This window comes from Nakaseomyces bracarensis (genome assembly GCF_045282275.1).
Source record: "Nakaseomyces bracarensis strain CBM3 chromosome Unknown Scaff5_0, whole genome shotgun sequence".
Taxonomy (NCBI): Eukaryota; Fungi; Ascomycota; class Saccharomycetes; order Saccharomycetales; family Saccharomycetaceae; genus Nakaseomyces; species Nakaseomyces bracarensis.
Window position 1 is genome coordinate 747029 of NW_027263965.1, and position 25472 is coordinate 772500.

General features: G+C 42.9%; 4 protein-coding genes across 4 annotated transcripts; 2 read left to right on the forward strand and 2 right to left on the reverse strand.

Annotated features, from left to right (window-relative positions):
• Window positions 1-448: 448 nt before the first annotated feature.
• GAB1 (GPI-anchor transamidase subunit GAB1) lies at window positions 449-1684 on the forward strand (the record flags this gene model as incomplete). Its single annotated transcript, XM_071051330.1, has 1 exon — window positions 449-1684. One exon carries the CDS (start codon window positions 449-451, stop codon window positions 1682-1684), a length of 1236 nt encoding a protein of 411 aa, XP_070908026.1.
• Window positions 1685-2171: 487 nt separating this feature from the next.
• Window positions 2172-3035, forward strand: RNJ42_01165 (uncharacterized protein; the record flags this gene model as incomplete). The annotated part of the gene is made up of 1 exon (XM_071051331.1): window positions 2172-3035. The coding sequence occupies one exon, from the start codon at window positions 2172-2174 to the stop codon at window positions 3033-3035; it is 864 nt and encodes a 287-aa protein (XP_070908027.1).
• A 3330-nt stretch (window positions 3036-6365) lies between these two features.
• RNJ42_01166 (Transcriptional activator HAC1) lies at window positions 6366-7265 on the reverse strand (the record flags this gene model as incomplete). Its single annotated transcript, XM_071051332.1, has 1 exon — window positions 6366-7265. The coding sequence occupies one exon, from the start codon at window positions 7263-7265 to the stop codon at window positions 6366-6368; it is 900 nt and encodes a 299-aa protein (XP_070908028.1).
• A 2969-nt stretch (window positions 7266-10234) lies between these two features.
• RNJ42_01167 (uncharacterized protein) lies at window positions 10235-20914 on the reverse strand (the record flags this gene model as incomplete). The annotated part of the gene is made up of 1 exon (XM_071051333.1): window positions 10235-20914. The coding sequence occupies one exon, from the start codon at window positions 20912-20914 to the stop codon at window positions 10235-10237; it is 10680 nt and encodes a 3559-aa protein (XP_070908029.1).
• Between the last annotated feature and the right edge of the window lie 4558 nt (window positions 20915-25472).

Genomic DNA, 25472 nt, shown 5'->3' on the forward strand with positions numbered 1-25472 from the left:
TCATGAACCGTCAGATTCTCGTTATATACGTAGTCACAACGTGATATTATATCTCCCAAGACGATAGTAACGGCTGATTTTCTATCTTATGATACAGTTTCAATTATTTACCCGGCTCTCTTTGCTTTCTTCAAACGCGAGTGTGGCAGTTTCGCCTTAGTTATGTTAGTTGTATGGTGTGAGAGAACACTGTGCGTGTGTGTTTATATGTACTATATTATACTATGTAGTCGATTTACAATTTTATTTTTATTTCAGGAGTCAACATACAACATCTCTAGGTATACCTATCTTTTCACTAAGGGTTTATCCTCTATCAATACAAAAAATCCGACACTAGAAGGATATTAGTGACTCCACAGCAAAGAAGGAAATTATATTAATATTAATAATAGCTATTACCTAGGCACTTCATAGATATTCAACAAAAGAAATCAATTGAAGAAAGATGATAGATCTTAGGATACCAATACTCTGTGGACTTATACGATTGGTGATATCTTTCGTTTTCCCTTCGTTAAAATATCAATTGGATAACACAGCTGAATTTTCAACACCTTTTACTTCTTATAAATCTCTGAAAGAAGGTGTATACCTGTTAAGGCATGGGTTTTCATTATATAATGGTGGTATAGTACACCAACCTCCAATACTGCTGGCTTTTTTACAACCGTTTATGAGATTAGGAATAGACTACATTCTTTACAGTGTTGTTGATTCGATAATCTGTTACCAGATCATGGAACTGGCCAATTCCCGTTCTCCACAATTCTCAATCTTCTTAAAGAAACACAATGGTACAAGTATTGTTACTATCATTGGGCTACTATATGCACTAAATCCACTGACAGTATTATCGACAATTAGTGGCTCCTCAACTATATTTACTAATCTCGCCATATCTTCAACGCTTTTTTTCATATCGAAAGAATATATACTGGCGAGTTCTATAGCTGTTGCCATAGCTGGATATTTATCTGCTTACCCTATACTTTTAGTAATCCCGCTACTGTCGCTTGTCCATGGAACTAAGCCAAAAAGCTTCCAATCAATTCTAAGTAATAAAGATGTCAAGCTGTCCATTCTTATAGTATTGACGAGCGTCCTGGTGTTTTTACTCTTAAGTTATCAACTGTCAGGTCACAGTTATGATTATATTTCATTCTGCTACATTCAACATTTATCATTTGGTAAGAGCTTCCCAAATATTGGTCTGTGGTGGTACTTCTTTATTGAGATGTTTAATTCATTTGTTCCATTTTACAAGGCTGTATTCAATGTTTTTCTTTTCTCTTTTATCGTCCCTTTTACTATGAGGTTCCACTCGACCCCACTTTCGGCATTCATTCTTTCATTAGGGTGGATTACTCTGACCAAGCCATATCCAACTTTAGGAGACTATGGCTTCTTTTTAAGCTTTTTACCACTGTTCCAGAAACTATTTGGATATATGAAATTTCCTGTGGTCTCGGCCTTGTTAATATTACATGCCATTATACTTTCACCGTTATTCTACCACTTATGGATTGATTTGGGATCAGGAAACAGTAATTTCTTCTACGCGTTAACTCTAATTTATGCCCTTGGTATGGGATCAATTTTGGCTGATATTACCTGGGCATCTTTAAGATTCGAATACGATAAAGGTAAACCTGACTACTCCAAGAAGATCACACAAATCTAAAATTCTATATTTTGTAATCGTTAGTTAAAAGAGTAGGCTAATTAGATCATTCTGCATGAATCTTTATATCTGATATCTTAATATAAAGTAATAAGAATAGTATTAAAAATTTAAAATGCAAAAGAACTGTATAAAATACCTATTTTCATGTCAATAGCAATTTCGATAGAATGTATACTGTTTAAGAAAGGCCCACCATGTGGATCATGATATTAAAGAATATGCACTCTCTTAATACTTTGTAATACCTAAACATTAATAAAAATCATTATGAGAGATTTAGCTGTTGCTTTCTGTAAAAAGAATGTGATGAATCCGGGTAAGTTATAACTGCACGATACTGTGGTTACCCCGATTTCATGGCATCCTTGATATTAAGGACCAAGGTGCACAGTAAACAAGCCATATATAACATAAAGATCAATATGATAGCCATTGAGTTGAGCAACCCCTGTGGGTGCTGTATTCTTGTGTTATTAAAAGAGTAATGACTAACAATATTACTGAGGAAGAGCGAATTAGGAGGCGAAGAGAGAAATTCTCTGCTCATAAATCAAAATCTATAATTAACGATCCCTTGGCTGATATCTCTTTGTTGAGTAGGTCTGGAAATTCTAAACTAATCCAGACTTTGAGAAATGATCCGGACATTAGGGAACAATTGATATCTGACATAGAAAATATAGTTGAAGACAGAAGTAAATCTCACCTAGTAGAACATGGTCTGAGGAAACTGAGGGAAATTTTCTCAAGCTGTAGAGAAAATAGGGATATACATAAAGGTATGTTTTGGAACCAAGCAGACAGAGTTTATAATTTATCTTACAGATACTATTTGGAATCGGGGCAAATCTCTAAATTGGGTGGTCTTGTACTCAAACCAATAATAGAATGGTTCCCAGAAGTAATAAAAAATAAGTATCTGCCTATTTATGGGATCTACTTGACTCACTACGAAAAAGACACTTCCAAATTTATAGATGAATGCCTATCTAATTCTTTTTTAATTACTGAAAACGATATGGTGTTAACTCAAATGGCCAACATATACAGCTTAAATACTGATGCAGTAGGGAAATGGTTTCAATTATATGAGAAGTTAGTGCCAATCCAAAAACATTTTTTACAAGAGGCTCACATTCATAATGAAATGGCTAGAAGATCCTTGAATACCATAGAAAGATCATATAATCAACTCTCTCTACATACCATTTCGAAATTATGGTATCATAGTAAAATTCCAAATGACATTCGTGACCTATTGATAACGCAATTTGAATCTAAAAGAACTTTGGACAACTTAGATGATATTATTATGTTTAAGAAAAAAAGGAGACTGCAGGTAAAATGAATTTTTGTGGCACATAATAAAATTAAAAAATATAAAAAAAAGTAAAGGTTTACCGTAAACATTTCGATCATAACTAAAATCAGGGTAACAATCGCAAAATATGTAGATTTCCAATACTTATCTTATATTAGGACATTTATTTTCCGTCCCATTCAATTGGGCTACTTTTATACACAAATTTAATAAACCAACTCTCTGAGTAAGAAAAAAAAATGTAGAAAGGGAAAAGTAAAACACTATGCTATCATTACTCGCTCTAAATAAAGGTATTTACTTTAATTCCATGACATAATTTGACGTTATTTTAAGTGCTGATAATTCTGAAGTCTACAATTCATGTTAGTAGGTACCATAATATCTCCAGAGATAATTACAATTCTACACTAACGTAAAAGCTTCAAATGCAACTAAATAATATCATATTTACCGGAATATTAGTCCATCTGTAGCATTCATATATTTTAGTATTCTCACTCAGAGCGCTCAAAACTAGGTCTGTTCGTTAACTTATTTTTTGAATATAAAAAAATAAAATACCTTTCTGAAATGAAATCTCTCCTCAGTATTATTTGTTCTACTAATTTACATTTTTTTCATGGTGAGAGGAATACATCTTATGTAAAGAAGAACGTGTTATATTTTTAGTCGACGTTTCCATGTACAGTAAATACACAACTGAATTTCAATTTTTGATCTGTTAACTATATAGTAAAAGTTGTTTAATAATATTATTTATTTTATTAATGATATATCTATTTGGAATTTCATTATTTCATCTTTCTTGCTGATAATTGCTTAACATCGACCACATTATATTTAAGCAATTCAAAGCAACTATTTGCACAAAACGATAGTAACAGGAACCTAAAATAGGAAAGGTCGCTATTAACAATGTACACCAGATAGTAATAATTTTGTTAAGTTTACCCTCCATAACTTCAAGATTCAAATAAATGATACCACTAAAAAGAACGCAACGAACAACATGTTGAGGTACGCACCATAAGAGCTGGCAAGATTTGTGGACTGAATAATTGTATCAGTTGAAGCAACGGCGTGAGAAGAATACGTGCCACCTGAACTTCCGTGAAACCCCGAAGAATCTGAGGAAACTGATTCACTAGATTTGCTTGAGTTACCCATTTGACTATCATCAACTGCTTCTCCACCTGATGGACCCGATTGACCCGGTTCACCTGGTTCACCTGCTTCTCCACCTGATGAGCTTGACTAACCCGATTGATCCGACTGTCCTGATTGGCCTAGTTCATCTGAGTCTCTTGTTATTATCATTGCAGAATTAGCCTCAAATAAATTTGCACAGCAATCAAATACAGCCCCTCTTGTAGCAAATTCAGTAGCATCACATATAACAGTGCTTGAAACCTCTCTTTCATCTAAGACGATTGAACATTCATATAATGTACCTGAGTTAGGATATTTATGAGCCCCTTTTTTAACATAATCAGATTTTACTGACACAGTAACACAAGAATATATGCCATCTTTATTTTTTACGGATGTTTTTCGACCGTATGCCATTAAGGCGTTCCATAAATGAAATAGATAAATAATTTGCAGCTTCATTATGTTCTCTACTTTTATGTTTATCTGAACTGTTATTGTGTGTTACAGGATATTATAAGAGTACACATATGGAGCAATTTTATTTAGATTGTTTATATACCATAATGTTATAGTGTTCTACCAAGACAACTGGATGCTTATGAAACTAAAAGACTGGTCAATACTCTCTAGTTATTATTTCTGAGGGAGAAAACATATATTCAGCAAAGGTGCATAATCTATAGAGCGGTTTAAAAATACCATATTTTGTAACTGTTACGGCTATATTTCCATGAGAATAGTTTAATTTCCTCTTATTAGATGTGATTAACTATGTTGGGAAGGCGCTAAAGCCGCTCAACAGCTTTTCCGTAGAGGAATTGGAGTTCTAATAACCTTTCTTAGTTCTTTTCATTCAATATGTCAGGCTACACATACTCCTAGACGATGTAAATATTTCAGCTAATTCTCAATGGCAACATTTCTTGTCATCTATAATCGAAGCTATAGTAGGTATTACAACTAGAGGGTTAAAAATTGCTTTGATAATAGTGCAGATAAAAAGGAAAAAACTATCGAAATATGGAATAGTCTAAACAGAAATAAATATAAATACCTACGATAAATTAATTCTATAAATCATCATACTAGCGTATTTTATCTGTATATCATAGTGTACATATATTTGGGTGCATATTTATTAACTTCTTTGCCGTGCTCAGTTCAAAAGATGATGAACTCAACTGACTGGATTAATTGAAATAAGTTTCCGATAAGAAAAGAAAATTAAAAGGAATATAAAATCTCCTACTACAAAGTATAGAGAAGCCAATTCTTGTACTTACTTGGTTAAGAAAAGATCACTCTGGATATTAACTTTTGAAAGGTAGTAATGTTTCTGAGAACATTTAGTGAATAGAAGTTAATATGGCCCTCCAACAGCGATTCTCTACGCTTCTTATTTAGTTCCGGCACTCAATATTCAGCAGTGACCCAAAGTCGAAATTAGTGTTTTTTTTTCTACAATTCTAAATATATCACTCGATTCACAACAGATGATGCAGAACCCAAAGTACTATAATTAAAAAGGACAGAGTACCATCTAATTGATCAACCAAAATATTCCCCTCATCCTTAAGACAAATGTTCACACATCTGTATTAGTTCATTATATTATATACAACGTAATCGAGGTTACACTTAGTTACAACACTATATGTTATTGATACTGAGTAATTTCCATGATCTTCTGAGTTTATACTGTCTTGAGCAAGTAGATATAATGTTGAGTTAAATTTTATTGGTAACTTTTTACTACTGTACCAACCTTTAACTGGAACTTTAAAATTAACCATTTGAATTTTATATAGAGGTATTTTCACGAAATGTAAATAGTGAAAGATATGTTTTATGCTTTACATTGAAAGAAGAGTTCCTATTTAGAAAGTATTGTTGGAATTAGTCCCGAAATTGTCACTTTCTCAAAACCTTGAAAAGGTTAAACCTTAATACACATATATAAAAAATATGGTTCAAGTTGTACAAAAAACTAGTAAAACACCTGATGACAAGGGTAACAAACCAAATAGTTAACCTTTGAGCAGAAAACCTCCTATACACTTTTCAGTCAGTTTTAGCATAAGGATTGGATTCTCCTTGAGGATTCTGGAAGCACGTTAACTTCATATATGCAATGTAATGATTAGGTCTCTAAATTTCTGTCTTTGTTCAAGATCCTCAACAGACAGATTTTACGTGACTTGGTTAATATAAATCCTTAAATAAGAAATTATGATCAGATTCCTCTCTCTTTCCTAAGCTGTCCTCATTCGTATTAGCACCCTCAAAGCCATCTGGATTTAAATATTTATTGTCAAAATTTAGATTGGTAGATTGACACTCGGGTGGAAAGAAAAACCATGGCATCATAGTGTTAGATACAAATCCTTCTCTTGTTGATTTATTATTGAAATTCTCTGATATTGAAGTACCCAAAGACACAGGAGTAGATTCAGCGATAGTATTCTTGCAATTGTCAGATTCACAGTCAGGAGACTGAATAGATGGCAAGCTTGATTGAGCAGAATAGCCATAATCCAATGGAGTTAACTGTTCGACACCTCTTATCATAGTGGACTGGAAGTCAATACCTTCAATATTCGTACCTGTTTGTGATTTTTCTTCCAATGTGGATTCTGGAAACCTTTTATTCTCTTCAAGTATAGTAGATTCATTGTTGTATCTTGCATCTAATCTAGAAGTGGAACCAGTGTTAATCTCAGAAACAAATGTTCTAACGTCAAGGGGTGAGGACGATAAGAAATCATGTTGTTGTAGTTTTAGGTAAGTATTCCAAGTTTCTTTTTCAGAGATGAGAGATCCGATATTGAGTTTGTATTGAAGTTCTTCAATTATTTTCCTCATGACACTGCAATGCTTTTCTAGCATGTCAACGTGTCTCCGTTTTTTGTCTCTAGACTGTCGAGAAGATCTTCTATTTCTCAAAACTCTTTGGAGCTTTCTAATCTCTTTTTCCTCCTCCGTCTTAGCTCTTTTTCTTGGAGGCATCCAGGTATCGAAATCGACTATATCCTTTGGATACATACCGTTCATTTGTTTGGCTGAAGCATTCTTATTCGAATTAGTAGTGATTCGGGACGACATATCTTCAATTCAAACCAGTACCGAATTTGTATAATAAATCAACTGTAACAAAATAATAATGAAATGTAATTTGCAAAAAAAATAGGTATAATACACTAAGAATTGTTATATAATATGTCTTTAGCGTACTAATATCATTAAAGGTAAACAGTTGGGCTACTCCTAAAAAGTTTTTCATCTATATTTATATATCAAGTACTGTTTTATTATTTTATCCCTACGACATTTTCCTTACTTCGTCTCCTTTGCATTGTGCTTATAAGAAAATTATCATTGATTACATGATAACTCTAATATGTAAAAAAAAATAAAAAAAATAAAGAAAAGAACTAAGAGGAGATAACCGGAACTGAGAGTCAAAATAAAGTCAGCGAGTACTACTATTTTTTGTAATCCTCATAATCTTTATATTGCTTTTTCAACAGTATCATCATTTCAATCAGTCAACAGTCTTTATTTCTATTCCTCATGTTTCGTTTCTAAATAGTACTTCTGAACATAATTATTGACCAAGATAAATACTAAACTGTTATGGATAAGTTAGCCCATGTTTAATAAAATATAAAGTTGAAAGGAGAATCAATTACATCATATTCCTTACTGTGTCGAATTCTGCGATAGTAGAGTCTGATTAGGATCAACAGCAAGGCAAAAATATTATTTATCGTATTACGTCATAAAGATTTATTCGAATATTAATTCTTTCTTTTCCCCACATACATTCCCCACAGATAATATCGTATGAGCCGTAGAAAAAAAAATGTTGGTTGCTATAGAACAGTTATTGGGCATCACGGAGAAAGCTAAATAAGAAAGGTAATCATAATTCTCTACGAGTGAAAACCAGCGCAGCATATTTAAAAAGCGGGATTTTTTGTATTTCCCGAAAAGTCCACATGCCGTCCTTCCGTGGCAAATGTGTGCGATAGAAAAAGAAATGAGGTGCCCAGATATCCACATCACTATTTTAGCGTACCCTTTAAGATCTTCTGCATACAAAGTGGTGTTCAGTAAAGAAAGAGGTGATTATGTCCTTCCTCAAAGGTACAAGCACATAAAATTATGACATCAACACTTGAGTGCGGTTCCTATAACTGTGCATAATGTATTAATTGCTCCGCGGACGGCTATCAGTTTTGTGAGACTATTTATTTTTTGTAGATGCTTACTTTATTAAAGGTAGATCTTTGTGCCACGAGAAAATTTGTTAAGATAAACCACCCAAATATTAATTCACAACTTTTTTAATCTCTCACATGGGGTAACAATGATCAAGAATTTTCTACCTCTTTTGACCCGCATGTGCTTATATTCACCGGGTAACATTAACAACTATTGTAGATGGTAAGTTTTTGTCGCGATATAATTACCAGTTGAAGATTCAGAATAGTACAATATGATGACTCAATATACATAAAAAATGAAAAAAAAGTTACGAGAGGGTATAACGTCAGTGTTTAGGTGTTATAATTTGGACTATGTATCATACAGTAAATTATACGTTCATATAGACTCAATCAATTTCTAATACAGCCAGCTAGTTCTACCTATATATGTCCTAATACATTTTTTTTTTACCTATCTTATAACTTTACTTCTAATCTCTATGTTAACTTTTAATACTATTTCAGTAATGTATACAAATTAAAATATCAAATTAAAATATCTGATCTTTTGTAAAGCAGATAACATTATTTATTGCAAGTTAGTATGTAATGCACAGGGTAATATGTTACTGTATACCAGGAACATATAAATACATATAGAAACGAACAAAACAGTTAGGATGTAGTTGAATCAGGCGAATATATCTAGCATTAGATTCAAAATATTAAAAGAATCAAATATGTAATCAATAGTGAGAAAGAGATAAAGTATGATAAAGAAATATACTACTGAATTGATAAAAATAGCGACCATAAAAAGGATGTTATTGGATAGTTTAGAGCCATTTGCCTCGTATTGAATACTATGGACAGAATAATGTTGATCCTGAGAGAGTGTTGTGCTCTTAGAGGAGGCTTTTGAATGGACAGCGTAGTCAATATCATCAGCTAAAGTAACAGACCAAGGATACGTAGTTGTAGCAGTGTGGGTCTTGCCGTCGCTGCTGAGTGTTGGGAAGAAGGACACGAAGTCCGTCGCGGTAGTAGAATCTTTGGTGACGACAGCGGTGGATGGGGTTTTAGAAATATTACCCTACTAATATAATTACCCGCCCACTTTGTTTAGTTAAACTTTAGATACATTTCATATTTAGTTTCATTATAACTTTAAATAAGACGCTAGATTATCTCCACACATCTCCATTCAGTTAATGAATTCATAATAATATACATAAATACAGTTTTAATATACTAACTTGAAAAAAAAATTATGTGAACATTTAGATATATAAAATCGACCATATAATTGATAGATTGATACATTTTGCGGAAAAAAAAAACTCTTATTATTTCAAAAAAAAAAAAAAGAGATCTAAAACCACAACTGATAAGCAGTTACCAAAGATCTCATTTTTAATTTAATGTATTCACTTTTGTAGTTTACATAGAATTTTTGGCTTTTTCCTGCAATATAATTGATTTGCATTATAAATAATACCAGTGCTTGATAGGATTGATTCTCTTAAATGTTTCCTTAACAATCTTGAGCACTCATTAAAAATTTTAAAGAATTTTATTCTGTTCAACTATATATATATATATATATATATATATAAATCATTTATTGATATTGGATATTAAAAGTATATAAAATACTAACTTGCATTATATATATATATATACTTTATATGCCGTGAAATTTGAGAGTATCATGTTGATTAAACGAAAGCACATAAAAAACGAACAAAATATCTTAATAAGCTTCTGAATAGGATTTTCGGCGTTGAAAATATTACTTTTATTTAAGCTTTCTTAATATTGAGGGAAATTTTCAAGGAATATAGAATGGAGAGAAGAATGCTATTATTGATAGATAAACAATAAGATGAAAACTCCAGCAAAAAGACATATATTATTGGAAACCTTAGAACCAGCAGCCTCAAATTGAACACTTACCATAGAATTATGGTGTTCAGAGAGAGAAAAGTTATTCGTGTTGCCCAGGGTGTAGGTGGTGGAACCGGTGTGAGTCTTGCCGTCAGAGCCCACTGTTGGGAAGTAGGAGATCACGTCAGTCTCGGTGGAGGAGCCGGAGGTGATGACGGTGGTGGAGGCGCTAGGCTCAGAGAAGGTGTCGGTGTTGCCCAGGGTGTAGGTGGTGGAACCGGTGTGAGTCTTGCCGTCAGAGCCCACTGTTGGGAAGTAGGAGATCACGTCAGTCTCGGTGGAGGAGCCGGAGGTGATGACGGTGGTGGAGGCGCTAGGCTCAGAGAAGGTGTCGGTGTTGCCCAGGGTGTAGGTGGTGGAACCGGTGTGAGTCTTGCCGTCAGAGCCCACTGTTGGGAAGTAGGAGATCACGTCAGTCTCGGTGGAGGAGCCGGAGGTGATGACGGTGGTGGAGGCGCTAGGCTCAGAGAAGGTGTCGGTGTTGCCCAGGGTGTAGGTGGTGGAACCGGTGTGAGTCTTGCCGTCAGAGCCCACTGTTGGGAAGTAGGAGATCACGTCAGTCTCGGTGGAGGAGCCGGAGGTGATGACGGTGGTGGAGGCGCTAGGCTCAGAGAAGGTGTCGGTGTTGCCCAGGGTGTAGGTGGTGGAACCGGTGTGAGTCTTGCCGTCAGAGCCCACTGTTGGGAAGTAGGAGATCACGTCAGTCTCGGTGGAGGAGCCGGAGGTGATGACGGTGGTGGAGGCGCTAGGCTCAGAGAAGGTGTCGGTGTTGCCCAGGGTGTAGGTGGTGGAACCGGTGTGAGTCTTGCCGTCAGAGCCCACTGTTGGGAAGTAGGAGATCACGTCAGTCTCGGTGGAGGAGCCGGAGGTGATGACGGTGGTGGAGGCGCTAGGCTCAGAGAAGGTGTCGGTGTTGCCCAGGGTGTAGGTGGTGGAACCGGTGTGAGTCTTGCCGTCAGAGCCCACTGTTGGGAAGTAGGAGATCACGTCAGTCTCGGTGGAGGAGCCGGAGGTGATGACGGTGGTGGAGGCGCTAGGCTCAGAGAAGGTGTCGGTGTTGCCCAGGGTGTAGGTGGTGGAACCGGTGTGAGTCTTGCCGTCAGAGCCCACTGTTGGGAAGTAGGAGATCACGTCAGTCTCGGTGGAGGAGCCGGAGGTGATGACGGTGGTGGAGGCGCTAGGCTCAGAGAAGGTGTCGGTGTTGCCCAGGGTGTAGGTGGTGGAACCGGTGTGAGTCTTGCCGTCAGAGCCCACTGTTGGGAAGTAGGAGATCACGTCAGTCTCGGTGGAGGAGCCGGAGGTGATGACGGTGGTGGAGGCGCTAGGCTCAGAGAAGGTGTCGGTGTTGCCCAGGGTGTAGGTGGTGGAACCGGTGTGAGTCTTGCCGTCAGAGCCCACTGTTGGGAAGTAGGAGATCACGTCAGTCTCGGTGGAGGAGCCGGAGGTGATGACGGTGGTGGAGGCGCTAGGCTCAGAGAAGGTGTCGGTGTTGCCCAGGGTGTAGGTGGTGGAACCGGTGTGAGTCTTGCCGTCAGAGCCCACTGTTGGGAAGTAGGAGATCACGTCAGTCTCGGTGGAGGAGCCGGAGGTGATGACGGTGGTGGAGGCGCTAGGCTCAGAGAAGGTGTCGGTGTTGCCCAGGGTGTAGGTGGTGGAACCGGTGTGAGTCTTGCCGTCAGAGCCCACTGTTGGGAAGTAGGAGATCACGTCAGTCTCGGTGGAGGAGCCGGAGGTGATGACGGTGGTGGAGGCGCTAGGCTCAGAGAAGGTGTCGGTGTTGCCCAGGGTGTAGGTGGTGGAACCGGTGTGAGTCTTGCCGTCAGAGCCCACTGTTGGGAAGTAGGAGATCACGTCAGTCTCGGTGGAGGAGCCGGAGGTGATGACGGTGGTGGAGGCGCTAGGCTCAGAGAAGGTGTCGGTGTTGCCCAGGGTGTAGGTGGTGGAACCGGTGTGAGTCTTGCCGTCAGAGCCCACTGTTGGGAAGTAGGAGATCACGTCAGTCTCGGTGGAGGAGCCGGAGGTGATGACGGTGGTGGAGGCGCTAGGCTCAGAGAAGGTGTCGGTGTTGCCCAGGGTGTAGGTGGTGGAACCGGTGTGAGTCTTGCCGTCAGAGCCCACTGTTGGGAAGTAGGAGATCACGTCAGTCTCGGTGGAGGAGCCGGAGGTGATGACGGTGGTGGAGGCGCTAGGCTCAGAGAAGGTGTCGGTGTTGCCCAGGGTGTAGGTGGTGGAACCGGTGTGAGTCTTGCCGTCAGAGCCCACTGTTGGGAAGTAGGAGATCACGTCAGTCTCGGTGGAGGAGCCGGAGGTGATGACGGTGGTGGAGGCGCTAGGCTCAGAGAAGGTGTCGGTGTTGCCCAGGGTGTAGGTGGTGGAACCGGTGTGAGTCTTGCCGTCAGAGCCCACTGTTGGGAAGTAGGAGATCACGTCAGTCTCGGTGGAGGAGCCGGAGGTGATGACGGTGGTGGAGGCGCTAGGCTCAGAGAAGGTGTCGGTGTTGCCCAGGGTGTAGGTGGTGGAACCGGTGTGAGTCTTGCCGTCAGAGCCCACTGTTGGGAAGTAGGAGATCACGTCAGTCTCGGTGGAGGAGCCGGAGGTGATGACGGTGGTGGAGGCGCTAGGCTCAGAGAAGGTGTCGGTGTTGCCCAGGGTGTAGGTGGTGGAACCGGTGTGAGTCTTGCCGTCAGAGCCCACTGTTGGGAAGTAGGAGATCACGTCAGTCTCGGTGGAGGAGCCGGAGGTGATGACGGTGGTGGAGGCGCTAGGCTCAGAGAAGGTGTCGGTGTTGCCCAGGGTGTAGGTGGTGGAACCGGTGTGAGTCTTGCCGTCAGAGCCCACTGTTGGGAAGTAGGAGATCACGTCAGTCTCGGTGGAGGAGCCGGAGGTGATGACGGTGGTGGAGGCGCTAGGCTCAGAGAAGGTGTCGGTGTTGCCCAGGGTGTAGGTGGTGGAACCGGTGTGAGTCTTGCCGTCAGAGCCCACTGTTGGGAAGTAGGAGATCACGTCAGTCTCGGTGGAGGAGCCGGAGGTGATGACGGTGGTGGAGGCGCTAGGCTCAGAGAAGGTGTCGGTGTTGCCCAGGGTGTAGGTGGTGGAACCGGTGTGAGTCTTGCCGTCAGAGCCCACTGTTGGGAAGTAGGAGATCACGTCAGTCTCGGTGGAGGAGCCGGAGGTGATGACGGTGGTGGAGGCGCTAGGCTCAGAGAAGGTGTCGGTGTTGCCCAGGGTGTAGGTGGTGGAACCGGTGTGAGTCTTGCCGTCAGAGCCCACTGTTGGGAAGTAGGAGATCACGTCAGTCTCGGTGGAGGAGCCGGAGGTGATGACGGTGGTGGAGGCGCTAGGCTCAGAGAAGGTGTCGGTGTTGCCCAGGGTGTAGGTGGTGGAACCGGTGTGAGTCTTGCCGTCAGAGCCCACTGTTGGGAAGTAGGAGATCACGTCAGTCTCGGTGGAGGAGCCGGAGGTGATGACGGTGGTGGAGGCGCTAGGCTCAGAGAAGGTGTCGGTGTTGCCCAGGGTGTAGGTGGTGGAACCGGTGTGAGTCTTGCCGTCAGAGCCCACTGTTGGGAAGTAGGAGATCACGTCAGTCTCGGTGGAGGAGCCGGAGGTGATGACGGTGGTGGAGGCGCTAGGCTCAGAGAAGGTGTCGGTGTTGCCCAGGGTGTAGGTGGTGGAACCGGTGTGAGTCTTGCCGTCAGAGCCCACTGTTGGGAAGTAGGAGATCACGTCAGTCTCGGTGGAGGAGCCGGAGGTGATGACGGTGGTGGAGGCGCTAGGCTCAGAGAAGGTGTCGGTGTTGCCCAGGGTGTAGGTGGTGGAACCGGTGTGAGTCTTGCCGTCAGAGCCCACTGTTGGGAAGTAGGAGATCACGTCAGTCTCGGTGGAGGAGCCGGAGGTGATGACGGTGGTGGAGGCGCTAGGCTCAGAGAAGGTGTCGGTGTTGCCCAGGGTGTAGGTGGTGGAACCGGTGTGAGTCTTGCCGTCAGAGCCCACTGTTGGGAAGTAGGAGATCACGTCAGTCTCGGTGGAGGAGCCGGAGGTGATGACGGTGGTGGAGGCGCTAGGCTCAGAGAAGGTGTCGGTGTTGCCCAGGGTGTAGGTGGTGGAACCGGTGTGAGTCTTGCCGTCAGAGCCCACTGTTGGGAAGTAGGAGATCACGTCAGTCTCGGTGGAGGAGCCGGAGGTGATGACGGTGGTGGAGGCGCTAGGCTCAGAGAAGGTGTCGGTGTTGCCCAGGGTGTAGGTGGTGGAACCGGTGTGAGTCTTGCCGTCAGAGCCCACTGTTGGGAAGTAGGAGATCACGTCAGTCTCGGTGGAGGAGCCGGAGGTGATGACGGTGGTGGAGGCGCTAGGCTCAGAGAAGGTGTCGGTGTTGCCCAGGGTGTAGGTGGTGGAACCGGTGTGAGTCTTGCCGTCAGAGCCCACTGTTGGGAAGTAGGAGATCACGTCAGTCTCGGTGGAGGAGCCGGAGGTGATGACGGTGGTGGAGGCGCTAGGCTCAGAGAAGGTGTCGGTGTTGCCCAGGGTGTAGGTGGTGGAACCGGTGTGAGTCTTGCCGTCAGAGCCCACTGTTGGGAAGTAGGAGATCACGTCAGTCTCGGTGGAGGAGCCGGAGGTGATGACGGTGGTGGAGGCGCTAGGCTCAGAGAAGGTGTCGGTGTTGCCCAGGGTGTAGGTGGTGGAACCGGTGTGAGTCTTGCCGTCAGAGCCCACTGTTGGGAAGTAGGAGATCACGTCAGTCTCGGTGGAGGAGCCGGAGGTGATGACGGTGGTGGAGGCGCTAGGCTCAGAGAAGGTGTCGGTGTTGCCCAGGGTGTAGGTGGTGGAACCGGTGTGAGTCTTGCCGTCAGAGCCCACTGTTGGGAAGTAGGAGATCACGTCAGTCTCGGTGGAGGAGCCGGAGGTGATGACGGTGGTGGAGGCGCTAGGCTCAGAGAAGGTGTCGGTGTTGCCCAGGGTGTAGGTGGTGGAACCGGTGTGAGTCTTGCCGTCAGAGCCCACTGTTGGGAAGTAGGAGATCACGTCAGTCTCGGTGGAGGAGCCGGAGGTGATGACGGTGGTGGAGGCGCTAGGCTCAGAGAAGGTGTCGGTGTTGCCCAGGGTGTAGGTGGTGGAACCGGTGTGAGTCTTGCCGTCAGAGCCCACTGTTGGGAAGTAGGAGATCACGTCAGTCTCGGTGGAGGAGCCGGAGGTGATGACGGTGGTGGAGGCGCTAGGCTCAGAGAAGGTGTCGGTGTTGCCCAGGGTGTAGGTGGTGGAACCGGTGTGAGTCTTGCCGTCAGAGCCCACTGTTGGGAAGTAGGAGATCACGTCAGTCTCGGTGGAGGAGCCGGAGGTGATGACGGTGGTGGAGGCGCTAGGCTCAGAGAAGGTGTCGGTGTTGCCCAGGGTGTAGGTGGTGGAACCGGTGTGAGTCTTGCCGTCAGAGCCCACTGTTGGGAAGTAGGAGATCACGTCAGTCTCGGTGGAGGAGCCGGAGGTGATGACGGTGGTGGAGGCGCTAGGCTCAGAGAAGGTGTCGGTGTTGCCCAGGGTGTAGGTGGTGGAACCGGTGTGAGTCTTGCCGTCAGAGCCCACTGTTGGGAAGTAGGAGATCACGTCAGTCTCGGTGGAGGAGCCGGAGGTGATGACGGTGGTGGAGGCGCTAGGCTCAGAGAAGGTGTCGGTGTTGCCCAGGGTGTAGGTGGTGGAACCGGTGTGAGTCTTGCCGTCAGAGCCCACTGTTGGGAAGTAGGAGATCACGTCAGTCTCGGTGGAGGAGCCGGAGGTGATGACGGTGGTGGAGGCGCTAGGCTCAGAGAAGGTGTCGGTGTTGCCCAGGGTGTAGGTGGTGGAACCGGTGTGAGTCTTGCCGTCAGAGCCCACTGTTGGGAAGTAGGAGATCACGTCAGTCTCGGTGGAGGAGCCGGAGGTGATGACGGTGGTGGAGGCGCTAGGCTCAGAGAAGGTGTCGGTGTTGCCCAGGGTGTAGGTGGTGGAACCGGTGTGAGTCTTGCCGTCAGAGCCCACTGTTGGGAAGTAGGAGATCACGTCAGTCTCGGTGGAGGAGCCGGAGGTGATGACGGTGGTGGAGGCGCTAGGCTCAGAGAAGGTGTCGGTGTTGCCCAGGGTGTAGGTGGTGGAACCGGTGTGAGTCTTGCCGTCAGAGCCCACTGTTGGGAAGTAGGAGATCACGTCAGTCTCGGTGGAGGAGCCGGAGGTGATGACGGTGGTGGAGGCGCTAGGCTCAGAGAAGGTGTCGGTGTTGCCCAGGGTGTAGGTGGTGGAACCGGTGTGAGTCTTGCCGTCAGAGCCCACTGTTGGGAAGTAGGAGATCACGTCAGTCTCGGTGGAGGAGCCGGAGGTGATGACGGTGGTGGAGGCGCTAGGCTCAGAGAAGGTGTCGGTGTTGCCCAGGGTGTAGGTGGTGGAACCGGTGTGAGTCTTGCCGTCAGAGCCCACTGTTGGGAAGTAGGAGATCACGTCAGTCTCGGTGGAGGAGCCGGAGGTGATGACGGTGGTGGAGGCGCTAGGCTCAGAGAAGGTGTCGGTGTTGCCCAGGGTGTAGGTGGTGGAACCGGTGTGAGTCTTGCCGTCAGAGCCCACTGTTGGGAAGTAGGAGATCACGTCAGTCTCGGTGGAGGAGCCGGAGGTGATGACGGTGGTGGAGGCGCTAGGCTCAGAGAAGGTGTCGGTGTTGCCCAGGGTGTAGGTGGTGGAACCGGTGTGAGTCTTGCCGTCAGAGCCCACTGTTGGGAAGTAGGAGATCACGTCAGTCTCGGTGGAGGAGCCGGAGGTGATGACGGTGGTGGAGGCGCTAGGCTCAGAGAAGGTGTCGGTGTTGCCCAGGGTGTAGGTGGTGGAACCGGTGTGAGTCTTGCCGTCAGAGCCCACTGTTGGGAAGTAGGAGATCACGTCAGTCTCGGTGGAGGAGCCGGAGGTGATGACGGTGGTGGAGGCGCTAGGCTCAGAGAAGGTGTCGGTGTTGCCCAGGGTGTAGGTGGTGGAACCGGTGTGAGTCTTGCCGTCAGAGCCCACTGTTGGGAAGTAGGAGATCACGTCAGTCTCGGTGGAGGAGCCGGAGGTGATGACGGTGGTGGAGGCGCTAGGCTCAGAGAAGGTGTCGGTGTTGCCCAGGGTGTAGGTGGTGGAACCGGTGTGAGTCTTGCCGTCAGAGCCCACTGTTGGGAAGTAGGAGATCACGTCAGTCTCGGTGGAGGAGCCGGAGGTGATGACGGTGGTGGAGGCGCTAGGCTCAGAGAAGGTGTCGGTGTTGCCCAGGGTGTAGGTGGTGGAACCGGTGTGAGTCTTGCCGTCAGAGCCCACTGTTGGGAAGTAGGAGATCACGTCAGTCTCGGTGGAGGAGCCGGAGGTGATGACGGTGGTGGAGGCGCTAGGCTCAGAGAAGGTGTCGGTGTTGCCCAGGGTGTAGGTGGTGGAACCGGTGTGAGTCTTGCCGTCAGAGCCCACTGTTGGGAAGTAGGAGATCACGTCAGTCTCGGTGGAGGAGCCGGAGGTGATGACGGTGGTGGAGGCGCTAGGCTCAGAGAAGGTGTCGGTGTTGCCCAGGGTGTAGGTGGTGGAACCGGTGTGAGTCTTGCCGTCAGAGCCCACTGTTGGGAAGTAGGAGATCACGTCAGTCTCGGTGGAGGAGCCGGAGGTGATGACGGTGGTGGAGGCGCTAGGCTCAGAGAAGGTGTCGGTGTTGCCCAGGGTGTAGGTGGTGGAACCGGTGTGAGTCTTGCCGTCAGAGCCCACTGTTGGGAAGTAGGAGATCACGTCAGTCTCGGTGGAGGAGCCGGAGGTGATGACGGTGGTGGAGGCGCTAGGCTCAGAGAAGGTGTCGGTGTTGCCCAGGGTGTAGGTGGTGGAACCGGTGTGAGTCTTGCCGTCAGAGCCCACTGTTGGGAAGTAGGAGATCACGTCAGTCTCGGTGGAGGAGCCGGAGGTGATGACGGTGGTGGAGGCGCTAGGCTCAGAGAAGGTGTCGGTGTTGCCCAGGGTGTAGGTGGTGGAACCGGTGTGAGTCTTGCCGTCAGAGCCCACTGTTGGGAAGTAGGAGATCACGTCAGTCTCGGTGGAGGAGCCGGAGGTGATGACGGTGGTGGAGGCGCTAGGCTCAGAGAAGGTGTCGGTGTTGCCCAGGGTGTAGGTGGTGGAACCGGTGTGAGTCTTGCCGTCAGAGCCCACTGTTGGGAAGTAGGAGATCACGTCAGTCTCGGTGGAGGAGCCGGAGGTGATGACGGTGGTGGAGGCGCTAGGCTCAGAGAAGGTGTCGGTGTTGCCCAGGGTGTAGGTGGTGGAACCGGTGTGAGTCTTGCCGTCAGAGCCCACTGTTGGGAAGTAGGAGATCACGTCAGTCTCGGTGGAGGAGCCGGAGGTGATGACGGTGGTGGAGGCGCTAGGCTCAGAGAAGGTGTCGGTGTTGCCCAGGGTGTAGGTGGTGGAACCGGTGTGAGTCTTGCCGTCAGAGCCCACTGTTGGGAAGTAGGAGATCACGTCAGTCTCGGTGGAGGAGCCGGAGGTGATGACGGTGGTGGAGGCGCTAGGCTCAGAGAAGGTGTCGGTGTTGCCCAGGGTGTAGGTGGTGGAACCGGTGTGAGTCTTGCCGTCAGAGCCCACTGTTGGGAAGTAGGAGATCACGTCAGTCTCGGTGGAGGAGCCGGAGGTGATGACGGTGGTGGAGGCGCTAGGCTCAGAGAAGGTGTCGGTGTTGCCCAGGGTGTAGGTGGTGGAACCGGTGTGAGTCTTGCCGTCAGAGCCCACTGTTGGGAAGTAGGAGATCACGTCAGTCTCGGTGGAGGAGCCGGAGGTGATGACGGTGGTGGAGGCGCTAGGCTCAGAGAAGGTGTCGGTGTTGCCCAGGGTGTAGGTGGTGGAACCGGTGTGAGTCTTGCCGTCAGAGCCCACTGTTGGGAAGTAGGAGATCACGTCAGTCTCGGTGGAGGAGCCGGAGGTGATGACGGTGGTGGAGGCGCTAGGCTCAGAGAACGAGTCAGAGCCACTCAACGTGTAGGTGGTTGAGCCTGTGTGGGTCTTGCCGTCGCTGCCGAGTGTTGGGAAGAAGGACACGACGTCTGTCTCTGAGCTGCTGTTGGCCTCGTCTACCAGCGTGGTGGTGTAGGCCGGAGGCTCAGAGAACGAGTCAGAGAACGAGTCAGAGCCACTCAACGTGTAGGTGGTTGAGCCTGTGTGGGTCTTGCCGTCGCTGCCGAGTGTTGGGAAGAAGGACACGACGTCTGTCTCTGAGCTGCTGTTGGCCTCGTCTACCAGCGTGGTGGTGTAGGCCGGAGGCTTAGAGAATGGTGGTGTTCCTATAACAATTATTTCTTTTGGTGTAGATTTTTCATCTGTTCCTATAGTATATGTAGTTATTGTAGTATATTGTGTTATCATTGAGTCAGTACCTGGTGTAAATGATGTTGTAGTAATTGGTTTTGGTGTAGGTGTTTCAATTATTATGATGGTTTCTGGTATTGGTAACTTACCCGCCTGTTGAAAGGTTGTATATGTCGCAGTTGCTATAGTTTCTGCTGTTGTTGTTGAACTTCCAGTTCCTGGCCTTGTTGTAGTTGTGTAGAATCCGGTCGATGTATATACTTGGCTGTTAGGTACACACGATGTACCAAAGTATTTTTCCCCCCAAGGATTAAAGAATTTGGAGTAGCATTTGAGAGGTAGATTTTTATCGCAAGGATACTTTGCCCAATATTTTGTTAATGTTGTTAGTGAATTTGCTGTAGTATATACTGTAGAATAAGTTGATATGGTAGTCATACCAGTTTCACAATACCCCCCCGCAAATCTGAAATTATTTTTACATCCTTCTTCTCTATCTTCTAAAGAAAATAAATAAGGTGATAAGTCAGTTATTTCTGTATTTGTATTTAAGGTTCTGAATGAAAACTTCAATAATGCTCGTTTATCATCATTCAAGTAGAATAACCGTATGGGATAATATACGTTCTTATAGAGATATGCTCTATAAATATTGCTATTTCCTTCAATCGAAGACGCATAATAATTACGGAAATCCATAGCTGTTTTGTTGTACATACAACAACCAAATGTGTAAAGTTCTCCTATATGAAACAATAATTCTGTATCACCTTCAACAGTGAATGTATGTTCTCCGGTTATCTGAGGTTTAAAGTAACCATAAAGTAACATAGAAAAGTTAGTTGTGTGTATTTCTGGTTTGTAGTTGTAAGCAATAGGCAAGGTATTGAGTTGAGGAACGCAGCTCAAGCTATCATCTATATCAAAGTTAAGCGTTCCACCTTTGCCTGGCTCGCTTGCTACCCCTTCCACTTTCGCAATAAGTTTTTGGTCTTTGAACCCATAACGCGGATAATTTGCTAACTTGAAATTGTCATTAATACATGCATCAGTTCCTAATGAATTTGTATCGTATTGTCGGCACTTCAGTGTTCCATCAGAACATTTAACTATTGGGTTTAGGTAAGGATACTCATATAGCTCCATGGTCAACCCTTTAGACTTTGGTTTGGTAGTACCAAGGCACCCATTTAGGAAATATCGTGGATAAACAGTTCCTGACACTAATCCGATTTTTAAAAGGAGGACAGCAATTGAAAGATATACATGAGGCACTAACATTATGCAGATTCCCTATAAGTTTCATACGTTTCTATGCTAAGACCTTTTTTTTGTTATAGTTTTGTTTCATTTATTATCAAATCAGTTGCTATTTATACTTTCCTTTTCAATCCAATCTCAAATTCTTAATATGTACAATTTTTTTTTCACCTTACCTTTGGTCTGAGTTCTGTGAATTTTGCAATTTAGTCAAGTCAGTCAGTTTGTTAATTTCTCTAAAACCGCAAGGAAAAAATCAAAAAGAAATATGGTTTGCTTTAGTACACGTACTATTTCAAATTGGCGCAGTTAATAGTCACTCGATAACGATAATTTTATTTATAAGCTTATATGACCTACCAAGTCATTTTTTCGAAACTTCAAATACGATTGAATGATAACACATATACTCTAAGGTAAATTCGGATCCTTTAATTCGGTTTCTTAAAAGGGAATATATCCGGTAGTAAAAGAAAGGCAAAAGATCATTAAGTTTCCATCAAAAAAATTTAATATATCGTCCTTCCTAAAATTTTTCTGGATGACACGAACAAGTGTAATTTTTCGTTCTTACAATAATGTAACGGTATCATTTGAGGAAAAGTATCTTTTGTAGTGGTGATACCTCGCTCAGAGGGGAAAAAAAAAGAAATAAAATCAACTGAGCAACAGTTCAAGAATCGTTAAAAATCGGTAAATAATCAAAAATTGCGCTAAGTTGAAAATAGCCCACACACATATTTCATTTTCTTTTTTTCTTGTTATTTTCGCCCGGAATATGGTATAAACGCGTTGCACGTTAATATTGTCCTCTCTACTCGTTAGCATTTATTCATCAAATAAAGTGGCAAAAATGGAATTTTAAAAAATTACACAGAGTCACGCTCCTTTGGAGGCTTACTATAAAGAACATCAATCTCAAATCTATCAGGATTGGCTTTCTCAATAGAACGTTTGAATACAGTAACATCGCTATAGTAGGCAAAAATTACGGTAATGAAAATAGCACAATAAAGTTAACAAGTTTCGCCGCAACTTCTGGCTCCCACCACAAAGATAGTATGGGAAATTCCATGAAGAAGAAAAAAGCTGAAGATAGATATTTTACTGGGTATACAGTTTATATTGAATATTTCTTGTTCTATCCGTGGTTCCTGCAAATGTCGCATTTTTTCAATTCCTGCATGCCCAAGAACATCCATTTGACTATATATTGTGTTTGTTTTTATCCAAGATAGAAGTAACTTCAGAGTTTATTTGCTGGAATATTGATTTATTTTATGGATTTTTTTGTTTAATTCAGAAAGTGGTAACAACCACATGTAGTCTAACAAAGATATTATATTTTTCTAGATCGTATTTCACAATAAAAAAGAAACGTGGTGACTGTAGGAAACAGAAAAAATAATAATTATCTGTCCCAGAATATGTATTCAATCAGAATTACTTATAATGACGTTATTTTTACTTTTTGCTAATAATGTAACATTTTCATGTCCAGTTCTGTGACGTGATACTAGCTACACATCGTAACTAAAACACACTTCGATTTGTGTTGGTATTTCTGAATAATAATATACCATTAAGCTATTTGTTCCGCATTAAATTTTATACAGTTTTAAAATATTCGCAAATACGAAATAATAGAAGTAAAAAGCAGTGTTGATAGTTCTTGGAATGAAGTAGCTACCAGCTTTGCACTACAGAGCTACTTCTATAACAGAGCCTGATTAGGATTTATTAACTTCAGAAGGCAAAAAGTGTTATCTACATTATGTCACTTTAGATATAATTCGAAGGTACCGGACCTTTCTTTTCTCTACATTCATTCCACACATAATATTTCATATGATTTGTCGTAACCACCGAGTGTTTGTTGCTATGCAACAGTTATTGGCAGTATGAGAATGTCGAAAAAAAGAAAAGGTGGTTCATTAACTTCTTATAATCATAGCTTCATACATACCCGGTTTTTTCTGTCTAACCGAAAATTCCGCAATTCCGTACTACCGTGGTACTATGCGCGATTAAAAAAAAAGAGAGATGTAGCGGCATGCTCATTCAGCATTCTCTTCATTTCTATCTTTTCTGATCTCTATCTCCTATGCTTTCATCAATTAAAGTTTTTGATGTACCTGATTGAAGTTATTCTTGAGAACATCGTTATCTTTCTTTTTTCCCAGCTGCCTTTCGCCACCCCCTTAAGAATCTCCTATAATAGGGCTGCACGGCAATAATTTCGTCGTTGCTAGTTATCAATTCAGTGTGTCTAACAAAAAGGCGAAAATAAGAAAATGGGTGGCTAAAAATTTAGTACGATTAAGAAATATCGCAGTATCCCAAGATCATATTCCGATTTCACGTTCCGATATTACGATTAAGAAAAGATGCAATACTTGAACGTTGTTTACTTTAAATATAATCTCTAGCTTTTTTTGTTACTTTTTCCATGTTCCAAAGTTTTTAACAATCCTTAAGAGATTCCTCTATATACAGAGTACTTTCATGGCATGGAAAATCTCGCAGGCAGATTTCCCTATAAATTTTACGGGGTATTTCAGCATTTACCTATTTAGAGTACATACGATCATAAATAAGTATTCGGTTTTGTCGCATAACAACCTGTGTTGAATATAAAAATTTTTATCCTAGGAATGATATCGGGAAGGGATGTTCTTTATTTGTTATGGGCGTACAAACGCATAGACATATTTGAACCAAAAAATAAATAGAAATTTCCAAAGAGAGGGAGTTCCTTTTATGTTTTATGTGTTCAATTACCTGTTGTACGTGAACTGACCCTTTTTTAAAAGACAGATAGAAAAAAGTAATAACAAATGCTAACTCGAAGATATCTAAAGACTATTTGATATTATACTTATGTAAAGGTTTACTGAATACAAGCTACTAAAAGGAAGTGAATATTAGAATTTTCTTTCTACTCCATGGTGTTTTCGTAGGTCATAATATTACATTCATAGAATAAAAACTTAAAAAGAAAAAGGTTAATTATTAACATATAATACCAAAATAGAACTAACACTAAATACTCTACGAAACGCTGATACCTTTTTAATAGCAATTAAACGATATAAAAATAAGAACTGCAATAATTAACATATTATTAGTACTCCTATAAGTACTGGCATGACTTATTTCCGGTATTTTTGTTCCTGATTGGCCAGAGAGATAGGAAACCCCCATGGAACTCGAATCCACGTAGCTACTTTGGTGACCTAAATATCCCGAAGATGTTATAAATTCAGATGATTCGACAGATTTTGATACTGTAGATATGTCAGAAAAATCTGATGGTTCTACTGTATCGAAGATATCTGAGGTGTTAGATGACTCTTCGGAACCTGAAGAACCAGATTCACCCAGTGAGCCTGGTTCCCCTACCTGACCAGGTTCACCTGCATGACCTGAAGAACCAGATTCACCTGATTGGCCTGGATTTCTCCTCACTAACATTTTATCGTTAGATTTAATGGAGGCTAGAGAGTAGGAAGAAGAACATGCGGAAGTCGATTCACAGGAACCACTATTCGAGGGATCAGACATCATAGTGTGAGAGGCCCATAACCTCCTCTTTGTGCTCTCACATTTATCACTTGCAGTTTCATGTACGAAATCTGAAGTGGAAATTTCAGAAAAAGGTTGTTCAGAAAAATCATGTTTGGAAGCCTCGGTAATGCATGACGCTAATCTATCGATGTTCTCTGACGAAGTTTTTATACCAAATACCATTAAGGAGTTCCATAAAGGAAACAAAAAAGTAACAAGCAGTTTCATCAAGATCGATACTATTTTTAATAATATTCTATTTTGTTATTTTATTTATTTTTTATTAGGATAAAATATAAAGAATACAAATATGTAGATGAACTCATCATGTATTAACTAGGTATTTATATACCATAATTTTGTTGTTTTCTGCAAAGCCAACTGCTGGATCCCACAAAAACGAAAGGCTGGTTAAAATTCTCCAGATATAATTTCTCAATGATTGAAACACATCTTCAATAGATATCCATAATATACAGAGCAGCATGAAAACCAAATTTTTGTAACTGAACAGGTTATATTTGCATGTTAATAACATCGTATTAGTATTCAGAAATAATAGGCGGGGAGGGGGCATATGGTCGAGGAATTTTTCCTTCGAGTTATTGGAGTAACATTTCTCAGGTATTTACATTTATTTTGTGCGAAAGTAGGGGTATTACTATATAATGTAGCTTTCTCTAACTAAATATCATATCTTGCGTCACCTCTTGTCACTTACAACTATAAGACTGTTTATTGGTTGGAACAGTGCATGAAACTTGTTTTATTCAATACCCAGGTAAATTTTTCAGTTAGGAGGGGTTAAAAATCGTAACTCATAATAAAGCTGTTGAAAGCAACGAAGCTATCGGAATAGGGAATAAGCACAAATATCAAATATCAAACAAAAAAATAATACGATAACAATTTCAAGTAGAGCATCATGCAAGCCTATTATATCAGTGAATCAAATGGTACTTATTCGGTTCTTATCTCTGAGATTATTTGCCGTGCTTAGTTCAAAAAAGAC